General features: G+C 54.9%; 1 protein-coding gene across 4 annotated transcripts in view; it reads right to left on the bottom strand.

The window, feature by feature from the left end:
* Positions 1 to 4,274: 4,274 nt before the first annotated feature.
* Positions 4,275 to 23,784, bottom strand: part of WDR93 (WD repeat domain 93) — a 44,356-nt gene continuing 24,846 nt past the window's right edge. For 2 of the 4 annotated variants that reach the window (XM_029951402.1, XM_029951401.1), the window contains 10 exons: positions 22,702 to 22,786; positions 19,231 to 19,405; positions 17,664 to 17,734; positions 17,072 to 17,158; positions 15,741 to 15,860; positions 14,442 to 14,655; positions 12,758 to 12,821; positions 11,839 to 11,995; positions 11,320 to 11,521; positions 4,275 to 4,593 (listed from right to left, as the gene is read on the bottom strand). In XM_029951402.1, the coding sequence (XP_029807262.1) occupies positions 4,497 to 4,593; positions 11,320 to 11,521; positions 11,839 to 11,995; positions 12,758 to 12,821; positions 14,442 to 14,655; positions 15,741 to 15,860; positions 17,072 to 17,158; positions 17,664 to 17,734; positions 19,231 to 19,405; positions 22,702 to 22,786 (1,272 nt within the window). In that variant the 3' untranslated portion in view covers positions 4,275 to 4,496. The remainder of the gene's footprint in view (positions 4,594 to 11,319; positions 11,522 to 11,838; positions 11,996 to 12,757; positions 12,822 to 14,441; positions 14,656 to 15,740; positions 15,861 to 17,071; positions 17,159 to 17,663; positions 17,735 to 19,230; positions 19,406 to 22,701; positions 22,787 to 23,784) is intronic. The other 2 variants (XR_003913134.1, XM_029951403.1) reach the window with 2 other exon arrangements.

Raw genomic sequence — 23,784 nt, 5'->3', positions numbered from 1 at the left:
TCGGTCCCGAGTTTATGTAACTGCGACCTCCCAGAGGCCCAGCTAGAGTGGAGAGGCTCCTGGGGTTGCCTCCCAATCCACATCGCTGACCCGGAGCCACACTCCTGTCTACACTGCTGGGTTCAGATCAGGGATGCAATGTATGGGGAAGAAAGAAGCCTCAACCCAAAAGGAGCCCGGCCTGGCTCGAGGGGTCTGGTAAGCAGTCAAGCCTTGGGGAGGAGTTGAGGGGGGGCTAGGGGGTGTCTGCCCAAGGGTTCTCAGCCCTCTCTGGATACCAAGTTCTTCCCTCCCTGCCAAGCAAACTCGGAAATCCAGGCCTTAGCATTTGTTTTTTATAATAGCTTTATTGAGATACAGTTTGATACCTTAGAATTCAACCTTATCATTCAGTGGCCTTAATATATTCATAGTAAGGCACCCATCACCACTGTCTAAATATAGATCATTTTCGTGCCTGGGAAAAGAAACCCTGTGCCCATTACCAGCGCGCCCCCCCCCCGACCATCCCCCCACCCCCACGCCTCTACCAGGAATCGACTTTCTGTCTCCATAGGTTGGCCTGTTCTGGACATTTCGTGTGACTGGAATCACACAATACGAGGCCTTTTGTGTCCGCTTCTTTTCAGGGTTTATCCATGTGGCCTGGTGCGTCAGCCCAGGGAAACTGCATTCTATGGCGATACTACGGCTCATCTATTTATCCGTTGCCACTAAGAGGTTTGCTTCGAAACCGCCTCGGAGACCATTTCCAGGGCTGGGGCCAGGCCGGGAGGGACAGGAATTCGGAGTGCGCTTCACGCGTCCAGGCGCCCGCACCCTGGCCAGCATTTGGCCGCAGAGAGTGGGATCCAAAAGCAGGGGCCCTGCAGGGGGGCAGACTTCACACCTCCGCCGTTCACCCCCCTTTCCCACACCTCGCCCCTCATCTTGCCTTCCCCTCCGGGGACCCTAACTGGAGGAGAGTGAGAAGTCTTTTCCAGGGGCCTACCCAGTTTAGAAAATGTTTGCATGGCAAAGGCCCTGTGGTTTAGGACGGGGAATTAAGGTTATTAGCAAGTCTTTTCACAGATAAGTGGGGCTCATCGGCCAGCGCCCCCCCCTGCCGAGAGCCTCTCCTCCCTCTCGGAGCCCGGGAGCGGCCCACTGTTTATTAGCACCTGGGTGTGAAGTTTCATTAACGCGTCTCTGCTAATAAGACGGAGGAGGCGGGCGGGAAGGGCTGCCCTCCCACCTCTCCCGCGCCTGCGCCCCCTTGCTGGGCCAGCGCCGCCGCGCCGGGAGCAGAGCCTGAGTCCCCGGGCCAAGACCCACGTCAGCGGGCACCGTCCAGGTAGGTGACAGTGTGCGCTCGCCCAGTGCTCGGCACTCGTGAGAAGGGGCCAGTTGCCGGGGCCAGTGTAAGGATGGGAACGTTAAGTAAGGAAGAGGCTAACCGACGCTCCGGAGCGGAGGGTAGGGCGCAGCCTTGGACTGGGACCCGCGTGTGAGTGCCGCGCCTCTGTGCCTCCGCCAGGGGGCGCGGCTTGGGCGACTGCTGAACGCCAGCCTGTCCTTGGGACGGAGGGTACTTGGTGGCACCTCACCTGGCGCCTTGGCAAGGCGCCTGCTGGAAGGCGGGAGCCAGAGCGTGGCATGGGGCACGGGGCGCCCCCAGAGGGCCGCTGGCCGCCGTGCGCCATCCTTCGGAAGGGCCGCTGTCACAGCTGGTGGGGTCAGAGGGGCACAGGCTGCCACGGAGCAGTTGGTTAGCTGCGCCGGGCTCGGGCTCGATGTCAAAGGCTTTCAACTCACCCTCTAACTTCAAGTCATCCTCGCCTCGGAGCGCAGGTGAGGCCGGCAGGTGTGCGTGCTTATACCCATTTAACAGATCGGGACACTAAAGCACAGAAAACAGGGACTTTTTCCACAAAACTAGGTAGTACCTGGCTGCTGGGGCGGGGACCGCGGTGGGGGTAGTTGACAAGTCAGGTGTTTGGAATAGTCCTGGCCCGCAAGGGGGTGTGTTGGGGCGTGTAAAGGAAGGCCCCAGTGCACCGTGGCCGCCAGTGCTGTTGCTGGCAGCGAACCTTCTGCTGGCTGAGCATGGATGTCGTTCGCTGGGGGGCGTGCTGGCTGGGCCCTGTTCTAAGGTGGGGGAGCTGTGCCAACGGCTCGGTATTCGAGACCTTGATTCAAGGACATGGGTCCCAGGATGGTCATGAGTTGTCTGTATGGCCCATCCTAGGGGGAGCCTTTTGCGGGTTGCTGGTGCACCTGCAAGGCCAGCCAGTGTCCCTCTGGCCACGCTTTGCCAAGTCAACAGGTCCATCCCAAGGGCACGGGGACGGCACCAGGATCCTGCAAGGGCCTGGATCTGGAGAACCGGGTGGCCCGGGGCTGGGGAGGGAAGCCAGCCCTAACCACAAAGCCCCTGCTTCTCCCAGGGCCAGGCCAGGAGCCACTTTGCCCACCCTGTCCCCCCCGCATGTCATCCCTATTTTTGCACAGCCCTGAGGGTGCTGCCTTGGGCCTTGGGCACTCCATCCACTCACACTCGCTCCAGCCTCCCCTCAGGAGACCCAGGGTTCTTGGTGCTTCCGAGGGGTTCTGTCACCCAGTGGGCAAGCTCCTCTTTGGGGGGCCCCTCGCATTGCTGTGCGCCACCCCTGAGTGGCGGCTAGAGCCACGGGTCCCCCAGCTCAGCACGGCTCAGGCCTCTTCTGCCCGTTCTCTGGGGCCTTGGCAGCCCTGGGTCCTCTGCCCTCCTCCCCCCTCCCTCTGTGGACCTGGCCTATGAGGCTCCTTGTGACTGCCCCAGCTCCCCTCTCCCCTTCCCGCCCTCCCCCCTACACACTAGGAGATGGGAGGCGGGCGGTGTTGGCAGCACCTGACTTTGGAGAGGGTGGGCGGGGGCACCTCTGAGGTCTCGGCCAAGCTCGGCACCCCTTCTGCCTTCTTCCCGAGGCCTGGCACTTTCCTCTCTCCAGATGGCGCTCTTCCCTCCTAGTTTGGGTAAGCACCACCTCCAGGTCACTGCGGGGATGGCACGGTCAGCACCCGAGGGGTTTGGGCATTGAGACCACATCCGGGCCTGTGGGAAGCAGGTTCCGGCCTTTGCTGGGACCATGAAGAAAGGGACCCTGGCTGTGGGTGCTGTCGGCAGTCATGTTGCCACCCGGGCCGAGGGCATCAGGACAGAGATGGAGAGACACTCCCCATGTTACCCAGCACCCGGACCCGGCCACTTGGAAAGCCTGCCGCCTGGAGGTTTACATTACACGAGCCAACCCTAAAGGTCGTTTGAGAGTCGGGTCTCTGACCCTTGATGCTGGGAAAGGACTTGATACGGGCTCTTCCGAACGGTGTGACCTGAGCCTCAATCTCCCGTCTGTACAATGGGGTAGTGATATCCACATCTCCTCAGGTGGACGGTCAAGCGGGCACATCACAAGTGCCCCGTAAGTGTTAGTCCTCTGTCACATTGAGGGGGTGTGCAAGGCCAAGGCCATCATCCTGAGTTTTCCTCCCTCGTCTCAAAAGAGAGTGACCACGGTGCTCGCTGTGTAGAGGAACAGGACCGGTTGTTGTCAAGGTTATTCGTGCTATTTCTGTTCCCGTGGTGGGAGGCGAGGGTCACGGTGCCGCAGGTGGGAACCTCTTCGGGGACATGCTGCCGGTCAGGACAGTGAGGGGTGCGTGACCCAAGGGAGGAGATGGCGGGGACACAAAAGGAGCTGCCTGTCACAAACTCCGAGTGCAGTTGACCACAGGGAGGCAGGGATGAGTCCAGCCCTTGCAGTTCTCAGAGCTGCCACACGGTGTCCTCAGAGAGGCAGGCATGGGCCTTGAGCTGCAGGGACCCCGCCTCCCCCCAGCCGGTTTTCCTGGGAGGCGCAGTTTCCAGAGAAGGGAGAGGCACCCCTCTGTCCCCACCTGTCCCCCAGCCATCCCACCCTGCAGCTTCCCCGCCCCCAGGGTCCCCAGCCACAGTTCCTGCCTGCCACCTCCCCTCTCAGACCCGTGTGACCTCAGGCAGTGGCCCAACCTCTGAGCCTCCTCAGCCTCTCAGAGGCGATTCCAGAAAGGTTATGAGCCAGCTCAGAAAGGGAGAGGAAGTGGGTGGGGAGACAGAGGGCCACAAGATAGCAGAGGTGGCCTGGGTCTTGCTCATTTGAGCCAAGTGGCTCTCCTAGGCCTAGAAGGCGAGCGTCTGTCACAAGACCTGGGACTGGGCCCTGCTGGGGTCTGGACTGGGTGGGACCCAAGGGTTACACCCCACAGCAGCTCTGGAGTCTGGAAACAATGTCACTGTTTATTGGGGTGACATGTGCCCGTGCGGGGGCTCTGACGAGCAGGTTGAAGGCTTCCCAGCTCACCCTTCTCCCCTTGCTGAGGTCCCAGGCTGCCCGTCAGGCCCCCGGGGCCTCCTGAGCGGCAGCCCTCCGTCACCTTGTCTCTTGACCTCAGAGCATCTGGGGCGAGGCCAGCCTGCTGCTGACCCTCCAGGGAGCCCCTCACTTCTGGGAGGCCTCTTTCTGGAGAAGCAGGGAGTACCTGCGAATCCGGGTCCAGTGCTCCTGCTCCTGCACCTTCTTCTCCAGCTTCCGGAACCTGTGGGCCACACACAGGTGGGGAGGAGAGGACACGGCTTTGTGCCACGGCACCCCCCTGCCACCCGGCTCCTGGGTCCCCAGGAAAGACCTTGACCGCCCTGTGCTAATCTAAGAAACTCTCCGAATGTCACGTCTGCGGCACATCTGTGTCCTCGGGATCCCCCCCGGCCCCCCTCCCCGTACTTGAAATACCTTTACTGTGTGACGGCGATGGGGTGTGCGCTCAGAGGCGGAAGGTCCCCCGACGGAAGGCGCGGTGGGCGGGGGCTCGTGGTCTGTGCACATGGACCACCCTTAGCCACGTCCGAATGCCCACGCTTCCTGGGAGTAGATGCTTCTAGAGCATCTACTAGTGTCCCTGGCTGGATCCTGGACCCGACCTTGACTGCCCACCTGCTCCAACTTACCGACCTTTGTCCTACATTCTTCCTTAAGCTCTTTTTTTTAAAAAAAAATATTTAATCTTGAGAGAGAGACACAAAGCAGGAGTAGGGGAGGGTCAGAGAGAGAGGGAGACAGAATCTGACACAGGCTCCAGGCTCTGAGCTGTCAGCACAGAGTCTGATGTGGGGCTCGAACCCACGAACCGTGAGATCATGACCTGAGCCGAAGTCGGACGCTTAACTCAACTGAGTTAGGTGTCTCCTAGGCACCCCTAAAACATTTTTTAACTTGACAAAGTACTCTATACTTTGCTTTTAAAAAAGCAAGGCATACAAGTGGGTATACAACTAGACGCAATCCCCCTCTCCCCTCAGATCCTTATTTTCTGTTCCCACAGCAATGGTAATTAACAGCTGCTTGTAGATCCTTGGAAATTGTTTACACACATACACGTGTAGACACGCAGAGAACCTTCTTTTCCCTTTTCTTAATTAAATGGAAGCGCGCCCGCACTGCAGTGCCCCCTGCTGTGTGCACTGAATCCGTGTCCCAGAAATTGTTTCCAGGAGGCACGCCCAGATCCACTGCCGTCTTTTCCCTGTTGGTGACACCCAGGGTGTCCACTCTTCGGCTCGTGCTGCCGGGCTGCCGTGAACTCTGTGCCTGCGTGTGGGAGCGCCGGGCAGGGAGGGGGCAGAGCGTGTGCAGGTTACAAACACGGGCTTTGAACCTGCACTGCTAGTGTCCGAACCTGCTCCTCTGCTGACAGCTGGTGACCCTGGGAGGGCGAGTTGACCTCGTCAGCCTCAGCCTCCTTGATGTGCAGTGGGGACAATAATGACAGTAATGAGGTGATGCCCGCGAAGCACATTGCACAGTCCCCGGCACACAGTAGGTGCTCAGTTAATTATAATAATACTTCTGCTGATAAATAAGTGGGCGTGAAATTTGGGGGGGTCAGGAGGTCAAAACAACATGGATTCAATAAGGGACTGTCCAGGAGCACTTGGCTGGCTCAGTCGGTGGAGCGTGGGACTCTTTTTTTTTTTTTTTAAATTTAAAGCTTATTTGTTTTGAGAGAGAGAGAGGGACAAGCAAGTGAGGGGCAAGAGGAAGAGGGAGAGAGAACCCCAAGCAGGCCCCGGGCTGTCAGCTTGAAGCCCAGCACAGGGCTTGAACCCACAAACCGTGAGATGGTGACCCGAGCCGGAAACCAAGAGTTGGACACTCAACTGACTGAGCTACTCAAGTGCCTGGAGACTGTAACTTTTTGATCTCGGGGTTGTGGGTTCGAGCCCCACGTTAGGTATAGAGATTACTTAAAAAAAAAATCTTACAAAAAGAGCAGCCGCCGCAGAGCCAGCTGGATAGATGGCAAGTTTTAATGGGAGGCCCGAAGATAAAGTCATTCGTGTGTTCAAGACAACATGGATGGTCTTCAAAATATACTGTTGGCGTGGGGCTCCCGTTCTCGGTGATCTGATGATGAAAATGGCTAGCCTTGTTGGCCCTTCAGCGTGTGCCAGGCAGTGCCCTGTGCATACAATGCAGCTCCCGCCCATTTTACACACGGAGACACTGAGGCCCGCCTGTCACACAGCCAGAGCCCCCTGTTGTGCCCCGGTCATACTGCAGAGCTTAGAGCTTGCACCCCGAACTTGAGGTGCTTTACACCGGCCCCTCCGCGAAGCCCAAGGGAGAAGACAGAACACCCCAGCTACCAGAGACTCGAAACTTCCGTCAGGCTAGATGAGCAACCGCAAATGCTCCCGCCCAGAGACAGACCAGGAAAGTTATCCGCAGCACATGGACACAGACCTCTTAAGAGAACATGAGCTCACGCATGAGAAGCACACCCAGGGCCAGCCAGGGACGGAGTGAGACACGTACAGTATGTGTGACACAAAGATGCTCCGTGTCCTTCGTTGCCTAAGGGAAATCGCGCTGAGCTCTCGTTCCCAGCCTGCCCAGGGCCAGGTGCCCGCTCGTCCCAGAAGCCCACCTGCTGGCAGACGTGTGGGTGCTTGAACCCCCCGCTTGCTGGGCTGTGTATTCCGCAAGGAATAAAGGGAGAGAGGGAGAGAGAGACGGAGAAAGACAAAGAGGAGCGAGACGGAGAGGAAGGGGCACTCTGTTTCTGTCTGCTTCCTGGTATCCGGAGATTTCTGTCTTGTGATCACGGTTGACCCAGCCAGGGAAGGCAGAGGTGCCTGGAGGCCCAGGCTGGATGGGAGCAGGAGCCAGGCCTGGGGGGGGGCGGGGGGCGGGGCACATCCTTGCCACTAACTGGCCTCCTGTTGAAGCCCCAAAGGCAGGCGCCCTTTCACACTGGCTATTTATGCAAGTCCCAAGGGCGGGTTTTGTGAAACAGTTTGCAGATTATTGCTGGCCTGCGACTCTGGACAGATTGCCACAGAAGCCATTGCCTTGAAGCTTCACCTAGTTTTCGGGCCAAGGGAAGCAGTTTCACACTCGAGGAGGAAGTAGGGAAAAACCAGGTGAGATTGGAATCCCTGGGACATGTGGGGGGTGAACAGCAGCAGGACCTGGTTGTGGCTATATGGCTGGTCAGTGACTCCCCCCCCCCAAACTGCTGTATGTTTGAAAAATTTCAAAATAAAATGTCAGAGTGGGGCTGTGGGGAGCTACTTTTTGGGAAAGCCCCAGATGTCAGACCTCAGAGCACCTAGAACAGGAAAAGCCTCCTTTAAATCAGTTTTTCCCAATGTATATCGCTGGGACCCAATCCGGAAAATGGGTTGTCACAAGGGATGTGATCCGAACACTGTGATCAGGCCCCCGTAAAAGTTCCGTCAAGCTGGGCTGGCCCCAACCACACAATGCGACCCCCTCCCAGCTCCTGCGGGGTCCCAGGACCCAGGGAGAACTTCCCTGAGCTTTTCTGTTCCCAGGCTCCCATGGCCAGGGTCGGCCCCAAGGACCCCAGGCCTCTCCCCTGATGAGCCTCGCTGGCAGGCGGTGGTCGCCATCCCTCCCCGCTATGGGGCCACCCCAGGGAGGGGCTCTGGTGTGACACTTGAGGGCTAAGCTCTGCGGACAGGGAGGAAAGGCTTCTGGGAAAGCGGGATGCCGCAGAGTCAGTCCCATCCTACGGGAACACAGACCTGAGGGGGCAGGGCGGAAAGGACCATCTTGTCTTTAGGAGGGTGAGAGGCGAGGGCGGCCCGACCCCAAGCGGGTGGGGAGATTCACTGCAGACAAACACCCTCTCCACGGACGTGACATTGGCATATTTCCAAGGAAGTTTTTCTTAAAATTGAAAAAGAATTAAGTTATAGTCTGGAGTGCCAGAAAGCCAGATTTAAAAGCTGAACACGAAACGTGATCTCAGCTTAGTAAGAACACCCGAGGAAAACCCTGAAGGAAAGGCACTGACCTGTTAACAGCAGGGCTAGGGTTTTGGGGGACGGTCGTGGGTGGTTTCAATGTTCTTTTTTGCGGATTTCTACACGTGCGCATGTAACTTCCATCAGCAGTAGCGAATCACTCGGTTATTTTACAAGGGCAAGGGCCCTGGGACGGTCCTGGCTCCACGTGGAGCACATTCCAGGGGCCCAGCAGGGCTCTGCAGGTGTCCGGGTACTAACCTCCGCTCGCCCATACCTTGGCCGAGGGTTGGAAATGTCAGTCGGGGACCAGAGTCGGCCGGGCAGGAGGTGAGCCGCCCAGCGCTGGATATGGTGGCCCGGGGTCCGTTCCCACAGGTCGGGTGGCCAGCTGGCTTTTGGGGGGGAAGTGGGAAGGCTCGCCCTTTCCAGGTGGGAAAGGCAAGAAGTAGGGCATTAAACTGGGAGGCAGAAATGGAGACAGGCTCCTTAGACACGGACTTCTCTGGGCCTCCCTGGCCTGCAGAGACTCTGAGCCACGATGTGACACCCAGAATGGCCTCGCCGTGGCCGTGACCTACACTCACACTCTTGACTCTCTTTTTTTAAACCACTTTTTTCAAATTTCCAAACAAATGTATTTTTCCTTTGGTAGAAAAGCTGCAAATAGGGAAAATGCAAATAGAAAAAAAAGTCACACCTGCGTCATCCCCCAAACAGAACTGCTGTTACTATCGGACGCGTGTTTCCGGCCTCCTCCCCAGATCAGGATTATACTGCAAATAATATTTCATAACCTCTCCCCCCATCTTTTGTTTAGAAAGATTTCCAGCCCAACATAGAAGTTGCCAGTAGCACAGGGAGCCTGCACGTGTAGTCACCGATTGTGAACATTCTGTGTGTCTCTCTTTGAGTGTTTTCCTGGGTTTCGCTGGTTGGTGACATTTTCCCTTCCTCTCTCTAAATGTTCTCCTGGTCTGTGCTTCGAAGTGCGCTGCAGACATCTCGATGCTGCACCCTTACGTGGGCCGGCGCCATCTCCTCAGAGTAAGTCGGGCTGTCCAGGGTCACCAGGTCACAGCAAGAAAGGGCAACAGCCGGACGCTCCCGGGGAATCTTTAATCAGGGGACATGTCCACGGACCCCCCCTTCACTGTCCTCCCCGAGACCCACAGACCATCTCCCTCTCCGGATGGACGGGCTGCTTCCCTCCAGGAGATGCTGAAAGCCCCCGGGACCCCCCACCGCAACCCAGGAACTACATGTTGCCGGAAAATGCGGCCGTGGGAGCTCACAGCGCCACCTCGCGGTGGTGTTTAGAATTTCCCCAGACACCAACTGGAACTAACCCAGCATCCTTCCCGAACCTACCATTTACTGAGCGACCACCCAGTGCCTAGCGCTGGACACTTATTATCTCTGGGGCACCTACAAAACCTGAGGGCCGGGCACCATCGAAGTGTCCACCGCACAGCCTGGCGCACTGTAGGTGTTCAACACACCTTTTTAGAGCAAAGGAGGAAACGGAGGCTCTCAGAGGTGAAGGCACTCACCCAAGGTCTCTCCGTTAGGAAGCGGGGGCATCGGATTTCACACCTGACTATCCTGGCCATTCCACTTCATTCTTCTTGAGGCGAGAGTAAATAGAAAAAAGGGGAATGGTCGTAAAGGGATATTATGCGGACTGGAGAGATCTCAGAGTCTCAGAAGACCCTGGAAGGGGAGGGGTCACCAGAGTACCCCGCTCTGAGGAGGACCCAGGGGCCCGCTCGTGATCCCCTCCTGCCTAGAGTATATGGTTCGATCATGACAGAAACCTTCAGCAAGAATTTGCAAACCGCCAGAGATGTGTGGCAGATGGGTTAGGAGAGGCACCTGCTGGGGCCCCTGGGAGGCTCGGTCGGGTTGAGCGTCCGACTTCAGCTCAGGTCATGATCTCACGGTTCTTGAGTTCGAGCCCCACGTCGGGCTCTGTGCTGACAGCTCAGAGCCTGGAGCCTGCTTCAGATTCTGTGTCTCCCTCTCTCTCTCTGCCCCTCCCCTGCTCATGCTGTCTCTCTCTCTCCTTCCTCCTCAAAAATAAATAAACACTAGGGGCGCCTGGGTGGCTCAGTTGGTTGAGCATCTGACTTCAGGTCAGGTCATGATCTAGTGGTTCGTGAGTTCGAGCCCCACGTCAGGGTCTGTGCTGACAGCTCGGATCCTGGAGTCTGCTTTGGATCCTGTGTGTGTGTCTCTCTTTCTCTGCCCCTCCCTGGCTTGTGCTCTCGCTCGCTCGCTCTCTCTCTCTCTCAAAAATAAATAAACATAAAATTTTTTTAAAAAATAAACACTAAAAAACAAGAGAGAGAGAGAGAGAGACCTGCTCCTCCAGAGCAGACAGAGCACAGCTCCGCATGCGCTTACACAGAAGGGGCTCCCGGCAGGGGCCCTGCTGGCCTGGGCTTCACAGAAAGGAGAGAGACATGCGGCCAAACCCTTAGTCCAGACACCAGCTAAAGCACAGGGGGCTTGGGCCAGGGGCTGGCGACTGGTGTCAATAAAGGGCCAGACAGTGAATGAGGCAGGCTTCATGGGTCACCACCGTTCACGTCACGAGCAGCCACGAATGAGACGTAGCAAACGGGCTGAACCCGGCCCCCACCTTCAGCTCCTGTTTTCCATGACTGGCGTCTGATCATCCAGATACAGTTTTACAAAACCAAAGAATCGAGGAAGTGGGAAGACAGGACAGGCTTGACGAGGCGAAAGCAGCGACTGGCTGTCCTTTACCAGCCTGAATTCGTGGCTCCCTTTGCTGCCACCCACAAGGGAAAGCGGAGGGTGGCCCCCGGGCCACAACACGGGCCCCTGGGGAGGGGGCAATCGACACGCCGGACGGATCTTGGATCTCACCCCCGGACACACTCCCCTAGTCCTCAATGCGGAGAACTCCCCGGGAGCAGAGACAGGAAGCAGAACAGGACCCTCCCTCTTCTGACCCAGGACCCTACCTCTTCTGGAGGAAAATCTCGCATCTTTTCTCCAAGGGCAGTCCCTGGGCGAAGGCCGTGCTATCGGCCGTGTCCGTTTGCCGCACGGTGCGAGGGTTGCAGATGTTTTCCAGGAGCGGGTAGGCCTCGAGGTTAAAACAGAAAATAGAATTCTGGCCGTCCTTGGCATCGTCATCGGATCCAATCTCGTCAGGATGGTCCCCTGGGATGAAGCCAGGACATGGGGTTCGGTAGAGGGATGCCCTTCTCTGTGGGCGGGGAGGACGCCTGGGGGCGGCTCTCTGCTTGCAAAGGCTGGGTCATCGGGCCCAGACGTGAGGGGCTTGCTCGATCGGGGGCAGCAGGAGTCTTTCGGGAACCCCGTGATTTTGCTACGCGCTCGTGAGGGGCTAAGCAGCAGCGTCCTCTCGGCCTGTGGCTCAGGGCTGGCGAGCAGGGGAGAGGTTGGGGGCGTCACGCTGTACTTTGGGAAGGGACGGAGGTCAGGCAAACAGCACCCCCCAGAGCCCCCTCCCATACCTCGGAGCAGGAAACGTGGGTGGTGCAAAGACACGACGAACACGGGCTTCCAGGGAGCTGCCAGCCGGTAGGTTCTGGGCGGAGCAAAGGCACAGATGACCTGAGGCTTGGCCACGTCCATGAGCTGCACGGAGCCGCTCCTGGAAAAAGTCAGCACCTGGCAAGCAAGGAGATGGTGACGGGGACTACTCTGTCACCCCCGTTTGGAAGAAGAGAAGCAGCTGGGCAACAGAGACAACGGACTTGCTCAGGGAGCAGAGAGACCTGTGTTCACTTCTCCGGCCACCCCAGCAGCAACAGGCCCTCTTCAGGGGCGCCGTCCGATCCTGGGGGGTGCTCCCCCTCCCGCCCGGGCTTCTCTTCCAGCTCACCAGCATCCCAGCCGAGGAGCTGGCCCTCCATGTGGCCCGGGCTCAGTGCTGCCCTCGGCACTGGTACCCTTTTCTCCCCGTCCTCGGAGATCCAGCCCCAGCCCGCGGCCCCTCCTGGCCCGGGATCTGAGCCCGGCCGCTCTCCTGCCTGGGCTCCTTCCTCCTGGTAGATGCACCTGCTAGATGCGCACGGATCTCATTGTGGTCCGGCTGCCACACCCCGTCCCCGCCCCTCACACTGCAATACCCAAGAGTGTGCCCTGGCCCTGGCCGCCCCATCCTGTCACTTCCTCCCGAGAGCAGCCCCTTGCCCCCACTGACTTCCGGGGCTGCGGCGGTGACCCAGCATGGCACAGCCTCTCTCGGGGCAGCTGCGCGGTGACTGTCTTCCCAGCGGAACCGTGCCCTCCACCAGGGCGGTGACGTGCTCTTTCGTCCGTGCGCCCCAAAACTAGTCTAGCGCCTTGCACTCGCCAGGCCCTCAACAAGCAGGTTTTGAAGGGAAAACTGACACGCTGGCGGAGGAGTGAGGGGCGTGGGGAACCTACCATGCCGGGTAAGGCGGGGACCGGGGCCACGGCGCAGATGGCTTCGTCCAGGGACTTTACGGGGCTGCGGGGAACCAGATACACACGCGTTTGTCCTGGACGGAGTGAAGGCTGTGCCACCCTCTCCTGGCCACGCCCCCAGGAGCGTAAATCTGCATCAGGAGACGTGTGGGAGCTGGTTCGGAGTGGCAGGCGCGGGGAGCCCTCGCAGCACCCCCTGGGAGGAGCATGCCTCGTCGGGACATATAGGACGGGATGTCGCAGAGCCGGGAAAATACAGGCTGCCTTCACCAACATGCGCGACTCTCCTGAACAAGTCACAGAATACACACCCCAAGAAACAAGCTGGAGAATGCACAGCGCAGGATTCCCTTTACAAATTCCCCAGATGGGCACAGCTGAACAGTGTGTTACCTGGAGTTACGTGTGGCTAATTCTTACAGGAAAGCAAAGGAATGAGTGATGAATTTTGGAAAACGACATTGTCGATTGCAAAAGAAATTGGCCTTGATGTTTGGCAGCGACTCCCATCACAAGGTGGCGTCAGTTTCTCTACTGCTTGACTGCGGGTGTGGCCACGTGACCTGGGGGCACCCTGGCTTGCTGAGGGGACCCCTCAGGCCGTGGGGTGATGGAGGCTGACAGGGCCTGCAGGAGCCACCGCGGGGAAGGGAACCGAATGTGCTCGCCACGGCCACCCAACTGCCACCTATGCGAGTGAGGCCATCCCAGACCACCCAGCCCCAGCCCGGCTGCCGGAGCCTGAGCAAGACCAGTGGAGTAACTGGCCCAAACTGCTAGCCTGCGAGATCAGGGGCTAAACATTGACTGTCTTCTTAAGCCATTAAGTTGTGGAACGGCTTGTAATACATACAGCAACGACTCCTAAGGGGGTCACCTCTGGGGAAGGGAGGGAAGGCTGTGACCCGGGACAGGCACACAGAGAGCCTTAACTGAAGTGGAGGTGACCTATTTCTTTTTTTTTTTTTTTTAATGTTTGTTTATTTTTGAGAGAGAGACACGGAGAGGGAGAGAGAGGGAAAGAGAGAATCCCAAGCAGACTTTGCACTGTCCGTGCAGAGCCCGATGCAGGGCTCCAACCCATGAACCTGAGATCATGACTTGAGCTGAAACCGAGTCGATGCCTAACCGACTGAGCCACCCAGGCGCCCCAGAGATGATCTATTTCTTAAGATTCATGATGGGTACAAGGTAGTTTCTTCCTCCCTCCCTCCTTCCCTCTCTCTGTCTCTCTCTACATAGACACCCAAATACATAAACGCATACACATATGCTACATATAGTGTGCATACATACAGGGTGTGTATACCGCTATGCCCTGAATATACACACGCACTTATTACGTAGCTCATTTGCATGCATATGTTCACAACCTAAGAAAAAAAGAGACACTTGAGACTATTTAAAATAGAGAGCCTCCAGGAAACTAACAAAAGGCTATTTTGGCAGCAATGACAGTCTGGTCATGTGGGGCACAGAAGCTGTCCTTTGTACCGCCACACAGTTTTGTGAGACGAGGTTCACGTTCGCCCATGTGAAGGACAGTGGGGACGTGGGAGGTCACAGGGCCGGTGCCGACCCCGGAGCCTGCGGCCTTCAGTGGGGGAGCCGGTCCGTTTCGCCCAGCAGATCAGGTACCCCCTCCTGCACCCAGGCCACCAACCTCTCAGCCAGCACGCTCATGGTGGGTTCCTGGGTCCCCCTGGCTGTCACCAAGCGGAGAGAAGAATCCGTGCACAGCACCACACATTTCATCTGGGATTTCACGGGCGCCTCGGGATACACGTTCTGTCCCTCGTGGACTAAGTAGTATTTGAGGAAGTGAATGCTCTGGCAGAAACATCCCTCAGGAAGAGCGATGACCCCGAGAGGGAAACCTGGAGAAAGAATCACACAGGCAGGGCAGCAGAGGGGGTGGAGGGCTGATGCGGCCTTGGGCACAGGGTCTGTGACCAGCAGGCACATGAGGGGTGTGAAGGCAAGACCCGGCAATGAGAGCCTTCTGAAAGTGAAGCCAGGAACCCCCAATGCCCGAGGAGGGGGTCGGGGAGAAGAGTCCCCCCTTCTATGTAAGGAAGGGAGTGGGGGATGGGGCGGACCAGCCTCAGGGATGGGGCCAGAGCCAGCACTGGGACAGGAGGGACAGTGCCCTGCCAGGTGCAGAACCACAGCTGACCACAGCAGGTCAAGGTATCTCAGAAGGAGAGGGTGTGTGTGTGTGTGTGTGTGTGTGTGTGTAGTCAGACAGTATCCACAATGTATCCATATCCAGACGAATGAAAACAAGCCACTGAGCAAGCGGATGTGAAATGATGAACATTCTTCAGTCCTTTAAGTATCTTCCGCTATCGTAAGGAAGCCGTGGGTGAGGAACTAAAACTCAAGAGCCTGCGTAGGGATGTTTATGTCCCCACCACGTGGGCGGGGGGCCGGCTGCTGGAAAGGACCACTGAACCCTTCAGATGGAAATAGCCCAGGCGAGGAGGGCACCCCCTGACCTGACCGAAGGCTCCGAGATGGCCAGCAAGCAGGACGCCCCCTCCGGCTCTCACTCGGGTGAGGGCTGGAGGGCTGCCCCGGGGGGACAGGCCGCCTCCACTCGGAGATGGAGCACACGGCCACTTATGAGATGACCTGCCAGCGATTCAGTCATCACTTCACTTCCTCGCTGGAGAGCGAGACTGAGGGAACCGTCCTACCTCCGGGACCTGCCCCAGGGCGGGGCGCGGGCCGAGCACTGAACAACTACTCAGGGACCGGGAAGTGTCAGCGCATGTGGTGTTCAATAAGTGTCTGTCGAATGAATGGATGAATGAGGGGAAGGCGTGGCCAGCTCCCCGAGTTGACTTAAGACCACAGAGTGACGAACAGAAGGCCCAGAGCCTGCAGGGATCTCAGAGCTCCCCGGGGTCTCACTACCCAGAGGCCCCACGCCGGCGGGCAGGCAGACGCGGGGGCTCACCTTCGGCCAGGTCCCACAGCGTGAGCACGCCGTCCGCGCAGGCCAGCACCAGGTAGGAGCAGCAGCAGCTGAGCCGGGAGACGGTGATGGGCGAGGCACAGGGCCACACGCCCTCCGGGTCTAGGGGGGAGACAGCACTTGCTAGACACCGCCCCTCCCCGCAACCGCCGCTGCACCTGCCCGCCACCCCCACCCGCACAGCTCGAGGCCCAGTCAGGTCTCCCTGTCCCGGACACGGGCCAGGCCACCTGCTCGGTTCTCTGCAGTGCCCCCTCCTGCCTCAGGATAAAAGACCAGTGACACTGCCGTGACGCTGACGCTAACACTAAACGAGTCCTCGCCAGGTTCTAAGCACTGTGATGAGCACCGTATGTATACCTTTTTGGTTAATTCTCCCAAGGGTCCCCTGAGGGGAGTCCTATTAGCACCCCTATTTCACAGATGAGGAGACTGAGGCAGAGAAGTGACTTGCTCAAGGTCAGAGCCTGAGTACAGAAGTTGAGATTCATGCCGCCTGAGAGAGCGTTGGGAGGAGAGAAGATTCTTCCTTTGTACGTTTTTAAACATTAAAGTAGAATTCTAAAGAATAGCATCCGTGTACAGCTCGAGGGGTTACTGCAGAGTGAACTTGCTCTCGTGACCGCATCCACGAGTTTGTGAAAACCAAACAAAGACCACTAAGGAGTGGTCCTAAGTGCCTTTCAATGTCAAAGAGCTTTCCCCATACAGAAACCCTCTGGATTTTGCACGCGCCGCCAGCAGGGACGGTGTGAGGCATGAGCTCTGTGTTTCAGGTGAGAAAACAGGACTGGGGGCACGCAGTGACTGCCCGACACCGCACAGCTCACTGGCCACTGGACCGGGCCTGGATCTGGCCCCTGATGCCAAGCCTCTTGCTACCTCAGCAGCCAAAGGAGCCCTGTGGACCTGATCGGGCTTTGTCCCTATCGACCTATTCTCTTTAAGAAACAGGACCGTTCAGGGGCGCCTGGGTGACTCAGGTCATGATTTTGTAGTCTGTGAGTTCGAGCCCCATGTCGGGCTCTGTGCTGACAGCTCGGAGCCTGGAGCCTGCTCAGATCCTGGGTCTCCCTCTCTCTGTCCCTCCCCTGCTTGTGCTCTGTCTCTCAAAAATAAATAAACATTAAAAGATTTAAAAAAACAGACGCAACCCTTCAGAGACGGAGCCTTGCGCTCGCACCACAGCCCCTGAGGGCCCTGCTTCTGCCCGCGCAGCTCTGGTCCCCTAAAGTGACGTGTCGGTCACATGCTCTCAGCTAAACCGGAGAAGGACGTGTTCTCAGGCAACTCCCTTCCCAGTGGCCAAGTACCGACTTTATCCTTCAGAGTTCGGTTAAGTGAATAGAAGAAGAAGTTGTGGCTTCCAGTCCAGTGTATGCCAAGGACACAGGCCACCCCTCGGGAAAGAAGAGAGGAAAGGGGCGTCACACAAGGCAGCTGGGTGCTCCCCCGTTTGTGCAGGAGGTGTTTGCCCAAAAGGAAGTCGGTCTGAAGCCAAAGGTGGTGTGTTCTAATGGACGGCACCCGGCAGAGGGGTGGTCCTCCCAGGGAGGAGGGCTGAGTGCCCCCGGAAGGCTGTTTGCACGGCCAGCTCGCCTTCCCGGGTGAGGAGGACAGTCATGCTGCCCGTCGTCTAGATAATTTGTGCCTTCTTGGCTGCCAGTGTCTTAAATCCCAGGTTCCGCAGAATGAATTCGTGTCCAGAGCGGCCTGTGCTCAGACCCTCCTCCCTGAAGACAACATGGCCTCCATTATCAGGGCGTCTGGGCTAGGGCACCACGTGTCCAGACACCGGTAAGCGGCGGCCGACTTTCCGGCTCGTTCCCACCATGCAGGGGTTGCACAGGTGCTCCCCGTGTGGACCACCTGCCCGGGATCCCCACCTGCGTCGTGTTCATGTACCTGAGGGGCTCTTGGCGTCCGCTGGCAGGGCGGTTAGGCAGCTGGGGAGGAGGAAGTAGAACGTGGCCGTGCTGGGGGAGGAAAGAGACCCTAGTCAGCCACGGCAGGCTCCTTGGCGAAGAGAGACCCCGGCAGAGGCTTGGTACCGAAACCAGAAATGGGTCATCAGGATGGACCTCCCCAGGGGTGCAGGGCCATCAAGTGAATCACGTGGTGTGTGTGCCAGCCCTGGTGGCCGCAGACCTTGGGAGTTGGTGAGGACAGGGGCAGGCCGAGGCGTGGGTGTCACTCCCTGGCTGGGAACCGCACCCAGCACCCAGCAGAACCTTCTCTATCCTTGGGGGAAGATCCCTTAGCGGCCAGACTTGGTGAACAAACGCTCCCTTATGCTGGGGGCAATCCCACCAGGGTGGGCTGATACGTCGGCTGTCCTTAAAGGCAACCAACCCGTTTCCGGATTTATAGAGTTTGCAGCTTCTTGTGGTATAAAGACTCCCACCACAGACCAGACGTTAGCAGCAGTTTCACAGCTAGCCTGCAGAATTCCTAAATACCCTGCTGGGTCCTCGCTGGGGCCCAGTTCAGGGCTTTGGTAACTGCTAGGAGGCGCAGCCCTAGGAGTTTGTGGCCTGAGGTGAGAAAATTCAAGGTGCACTTGACAGCAAGATGAGAGGTTTCTCTTCCTGTGTGAGGCAAGAAGGTTCCTGAGCACCAGGGTCGCTGTGAGGAGAGCCGCTTCCTAACACCGGCTCCCTAACACCGGCTCCGGCTCTGCAGGGTCCTTCAAAGCCTTGGGCTCGGTGTTTGCAGCCAGAGCAGGGGATTGCTGAGCCCCACCTGCCGCCTGAGGTTCCACAGTACCGTATCCTAGTAAGTCTACGTTGATAGGTTACATTTAGAAAGACTGGATGGGAATGGAGGAAAAAGTGGATAGTGGTTAACTTATTTCTGTCTTTATGCTCTTCTGTGTTGTCTAATTAGGGGGAAAAAGCTTTTTTTTACAGGGAAGATATACATAAAAGTGTAAAATAAACTCTGCTTCTCATCTCCATAGATGTCTAGTCCCTCTCTGAAATCCACGTGATCAGTCTTTGTTCTAACCCTGTCTGAACAATCTCCACACACCTTTTCAAAAACCACTGCTGAAAATTCTCTGGGAAATCCCCCGATCCAGAAAGAGCTTTTTTTTTTTTTTTTTTACTTTTTTAAATGTTTGATTTTTTTTTTTTTTGAGAGAGAGAGAGAGAGCGAGAGCGAGAGCGAGAGAGCGAGCGTGAATGGGAGAGCATCAGAGAGAGGGACACAGAAAAGGAAGCCAGGCTCCAGGCTCTGGGCACAAAGCTGGATGCGGGTCTCAAACCCACGACCTGTGAGATCGTGACCTGAGCCGGTCGGACGCCCAACCGACTGAGCCACCCAGGCGCCCCTAGAAAGAGCTTTTAAAACCGTGGATTAATTCAAGTGCTGGGGTTGATTCCCACTCGTGTCCTGAGAGGAGGCACTCTGCCCCGCCTCCCCCCCCCTCCCCGCCCGGCTCCGGGGGAGGCGGGGCCTCCTTCTCACTCACCTGAGCCGCGGCTCCTCCTCCCACTCCTCATCCCCGTGCTTCTTGAAGGCGGCTTTGAAGACGGCCGCCTGCTGCTCCCACTGACTGTCCTTGATGAAGTGGTTCTGCCCTGAGCCCAGCCCCGAGCAGTCCTCTATCTTTGCGAAGACTTCCAGGGGGCTTTTAAAGGTGGTACCTAGGTGGAAAAGGTCCCAGAATTGGTGAAACCATGGTACTTGTTCCCCCTTCCTGACTTCCCTTCCTTCCTCCACACTTTCCAGTTTCCTGCAGAATCTCTAGTCCTCAGAAATCCATCTGGGAAGCCAGGGTTCGGTCTTCTCCCTGCCTCTTAACTACTCAGCCCGCTCGGGAGCACAGCGGAAGGGCCGCCGCCCTGCCTCCTCCAGCCTGACCATCACTGCCTGCTTCTAGATGCCCGGATGCCCAAACGAGGCCAAAGAAATGTTCATGAGGTCACTAGAGACCGTAGATGGCCCCTGCTGTCTTCCCCGCCCTGCAAGGCCCCAAACGCGCCGGTTCCCCGCAGCTGCTGCGGGGCCACAGAGGCAGAGAGACCCAGCCTCCACCTGTGCCGACTGCCTTCCCTCAGCCATCTCCCTTCTCTGCCATCACTTTTCTAACCCCTCCCCTTCCCCCGAAAACCCTTCGTGTCCTTCTTTTTTCAACTGCTCCTAAATCCACAGTAAAATGGAGTCATTTATTTTCCAGGTTCCCACCCCAGCTTTCAGATGGAGGGTGCCCAGGAGGCCCCCAGGGCCCCCCAGGTCCCCTGCGCCAGAAGCAACCATTGTTATCCGTTTCTCGCATACGTTTCTACAAGGAGACCCCTTTTGTATGAACAAATGGCAGCACAGGACACACTAGTAGTTCCCCCAAGGGTGCTTACTCCATCAGGGGCTCAACCAGAACTTGTTAGAAATGCAGATTCCGGGGCTCCACCCCAGCCGCTGGAACACAAACTCGGAGGCTGCAGCCCAGCATTCTGGATTTTAACAGGTTCTCCGGGCGAGTCGGGTCCAGCTCAAGTTTGAGAACTGTTCATCTATGCTAGCCCCCTTGCATCTTCCGTCACAAATGGCTTGGAGATCACCTCCTTTCAGTACTGCAGACCTTCCTTACATCTGCTGCTTTTCATTTACTCAACCTTTTTCTTATTGTGAAATAGAACACATTCAGCAAAGAGCAGAAAAAATATGTATCTTAATTATTATAAAGCAAAAGTCTGTCTCTACTCAGGTCCAGAGACAGAACATCGCCTTCTCCCTGGAAGCTCCGTGGGGCCTGTCTCCGGCCACAACCTCCTGGTGAGAGCGTCCATTCTCCGGGCTTTTCCGTAAGTGCTGCATTAAGTTCGATTTGCCTTTGCTGTCTAAATGAGAGAGCTCTATTTCAGCTGCTCCTGAACGTTATTCACAGATGGAATTATAAAGAGTTAACTCTGGGTCTGCCCTCTTTTGCTTAATGTTGTGAGATTTGTCTATGTGATGGTGGATAGTTTGTTTCTTTTTATTGATAGTAGTCCATCAAGCAAATATCTGTTCGTTTGTTGATGGACATTTTGCTTGTTTCATGTTCGGGGTATGGAGAATCATGTCACTGCTGCCATCTTGTACACGTCTCTGCGTACGCATTTACTTGCAAACCTGTCAGATATATACCTCGGAGGAGGGTGACCACGTCACCCTGGTTTGCTCAGGAGTTCCCTGGTTTTAGCACCAGAAGCCCCACATCCGAGTAAACCAACCCTCCATCCCAGACAAGCTGTGTGGTCGGTCGGCCACACGGCCTCTGAGTGTAAGCACTGGGTCTCAGGGTACAAATGAGTGTCCACATCACTAGATCATACCAAACTGTTTTCCAAAGTGGGTGTGCTGATTTTCATTGCTAACCTCAGTCTACGGGAGGTCTGGTTATTCCACGTCCTCACCACCTGGGTACGGTTCGCCTCTTTAAAGTGTCGCCCTGGTGATGGGTGTGGAGTGGTAGCTCATTATGGTTTTAATTTGCATTTCCATGGTAACTAATGATGTTGAGGACATGTGTGCATGTGTTTATTGGCCATTTGCATAATCTGGGGTATCTCTTTTCCTTAATAAGCTGTAGGAATTCTTTATGGAGTCTCACTATGGACCATTCATAGGTTTTATGTGTTTTGCAAATATCTTCTCCCACTGTAGTTGCTCTTTCATGCTTTTAATGTTTTAGGATGACTAGAAGTCCTTAATTTTAGCAGCCAAATAGATCAGATTTTTCTTTTATTATACATCCTTTTTGTGTTTTGTTTAAAAAGTCTTTCCCTATGCGGACACCATAAAGATACTGTCTTACATTATTTTCTAAGAGCTTCATTGTTTTCTCTTTCATATTTGCTTTTATGGGTCATCTGGAATTTATTTTTGTGTACGGTGTGAGGCAGGAGCCAAGTCTCACTTCTGTTTCCATATGGACACCCAACACCGTTTATTGAAACGACCATCCTTTCTCCCCTGCTCTGTAATGTCACCTCTGTCAAGTATCACGTGTCCATTTATGCCTTGGTCTGTTCTGGCCTATCATGTTTCATTCCTCTATTTTTCTATCTACTATATTCTGTCTACAATTTCTATCTGTATGTCTATATTTTATCTACTATCCACTCATCTATTTTTCTCTCTTGTTTTACTGCAGCTTTACAATAAAGCGTGATGGGGCAAACCACATCATCACGTTCTTTTACAAGAGTGAGTTGGCTCTTCTTGGCCTTTTGAATTTCCTTCTTTGTTTTTGATAGTTGCGAAGTATTCCTTTGGAAGAGTGTACCAGATTGTATTTAATTAGTCTTCTGTCTCTAGAAATAATGCTGCAGTGAACATTCCTACACACACACACCTCTGAGGTGATGGGCAGGTGTTGAGAGGATATTCTCTATCCTCTGCCTACGACGGACTTCTCCTCTCCCCCGACTTGTCCTTTAAAACCTTCCCAAATGTCCCTTCCGTTGATAAGCCTTTGCCTACTGCATGGGAAGGGTCCGTCACTTTTTCTTCTATGTTTTCATGGTCCTAAATGTTCCCCGTTGCTGCACTTCTCCACCCTTTAGTGCTGCTTTCCTCTCATTTTCCCTTGGTAGGGAAGCAGCTTTTAGAGTGTGGAAGAGGTGTCTTGCTCATCTGTGTGCTTGGTGCGCACTGGCACTCAGCAAATCCTGATGAGTGCACTGTAACGTAGGAAGATAGAAATGAACTCCAGCTAGATTCCTGTTTTTCCTGATTTTCCAATTCTGTTAGTTAACTGTGTCCTTGTAACATTTACATTTTTGTCCTTAGATCCCAGAGTTTATGACTTAAAAAAAAAATTTCCTTCTCAGAACTATACTTTTAATTTAGGTATTGCTGATAATAGCTAGAAAAGATGGGAAATGTGGAGGAAAGCAAAGAAAGACAAAAACAGAAATGTCAGAAAGAAAGAGGGTATTAGTTGAATTAAACTAACCTGTAATTGGTTTGGGTGGTTTGATCTTCATTATATGAACTGGAGGACTCAACTTAATGTCTCCTCTAACACAAGTGCTTACATCCTACAAGAAGGAAAAGGCACAGCTAATAAGCCAACAAAGGAGATATATCAGAATCATTAAAAACACATCCCAAAAGAAGACAGAAAAAGAGGGAAGAGGAAGAAAAACAGATGAGACAAATAGAAAGTAAATGCAAAGTGATTTATTTAAATCCAAAGTATCAACAATCACATTAAATATAAATGGCCTAACTACTCAATTAAAAGGTAGAGATTGTCAGATTGTATAAAAAGGTAAGACCCAAGGTGCTTGGCTGGCTCAGTCCATTAAGCTTCCAACTTTGGCTCAGGTCATGATCTCATGGTTTATGGATTCAAGCCTTGTATTGGGCTCTCTGCTGTCAGGACAGAGCCCTCTTCAGATCCTCTGTCCCCCTCTCTCTCTGTCCCTCCACTGTTCTCTCTCTCTCTCAAAATAAACAAACACTAAAAATGTTTTAAAAAGATTGTTTCAACATTAGTAAATCTATTAATGCAATCTACTACATTAGCAGATTAAAGAAGAAAGGTCTTCTCAAAAGATGAGGAGAAAGCATTTGGTGAAGGTCAATGTCCATTCCTAATTAAAAAGAATTTAATGTTTTTTATTTATTTTTTTTATTATTTATTTATTTATTTATTTTTTGAGTGAACAATTTTTATTGAAACCCTCAAAGATTAAAGAGGACCAAATGGTGAGTTTGGGTACCATAACAGAAAATCTCACCTAACTGTACCATCATTCACAGGAATGAACAAACCCAAACAGGACAAAATTCAAATTCTCATGTAATTGCTACAAGTGAATGTAAATGAACTAATCATTTTATCATAACCTTTCTTTAATCATACGAAAAAGAAGGGAATTTACATGGCATAACAAAAGATATGCAAAACTTAATGAAAACACAATTCTCTTAATTTCTCAAACTTATTTTTATAGGATGCAAAATGCACTTGAAATGATTAAATGACTTAAGCTGATTCTTTTTTATTGCAAACTGTTTTAACATCAGCTTA

Source organism: Suricata suricatta, chromosome 9 (assembly GCF_006229205.1).
Source record: "Suricata suricatta isolate VVHF042 chromosome 9, meerkat_22Aug2017_6uvM2_HiC, whole genome shotgun sequence".
NCBI classification, from domain to species: domain Eukaryota; kingdom Metazoa; phylum Chordata; class Mammalia; order Carnivora; family Herpestidae; genus Suricata; species Suricata suricatta.
Note: the sequence above shows the minus strand (reverse complement) of the source record. Positions and strands in the feature narration are given on the sequence as shown.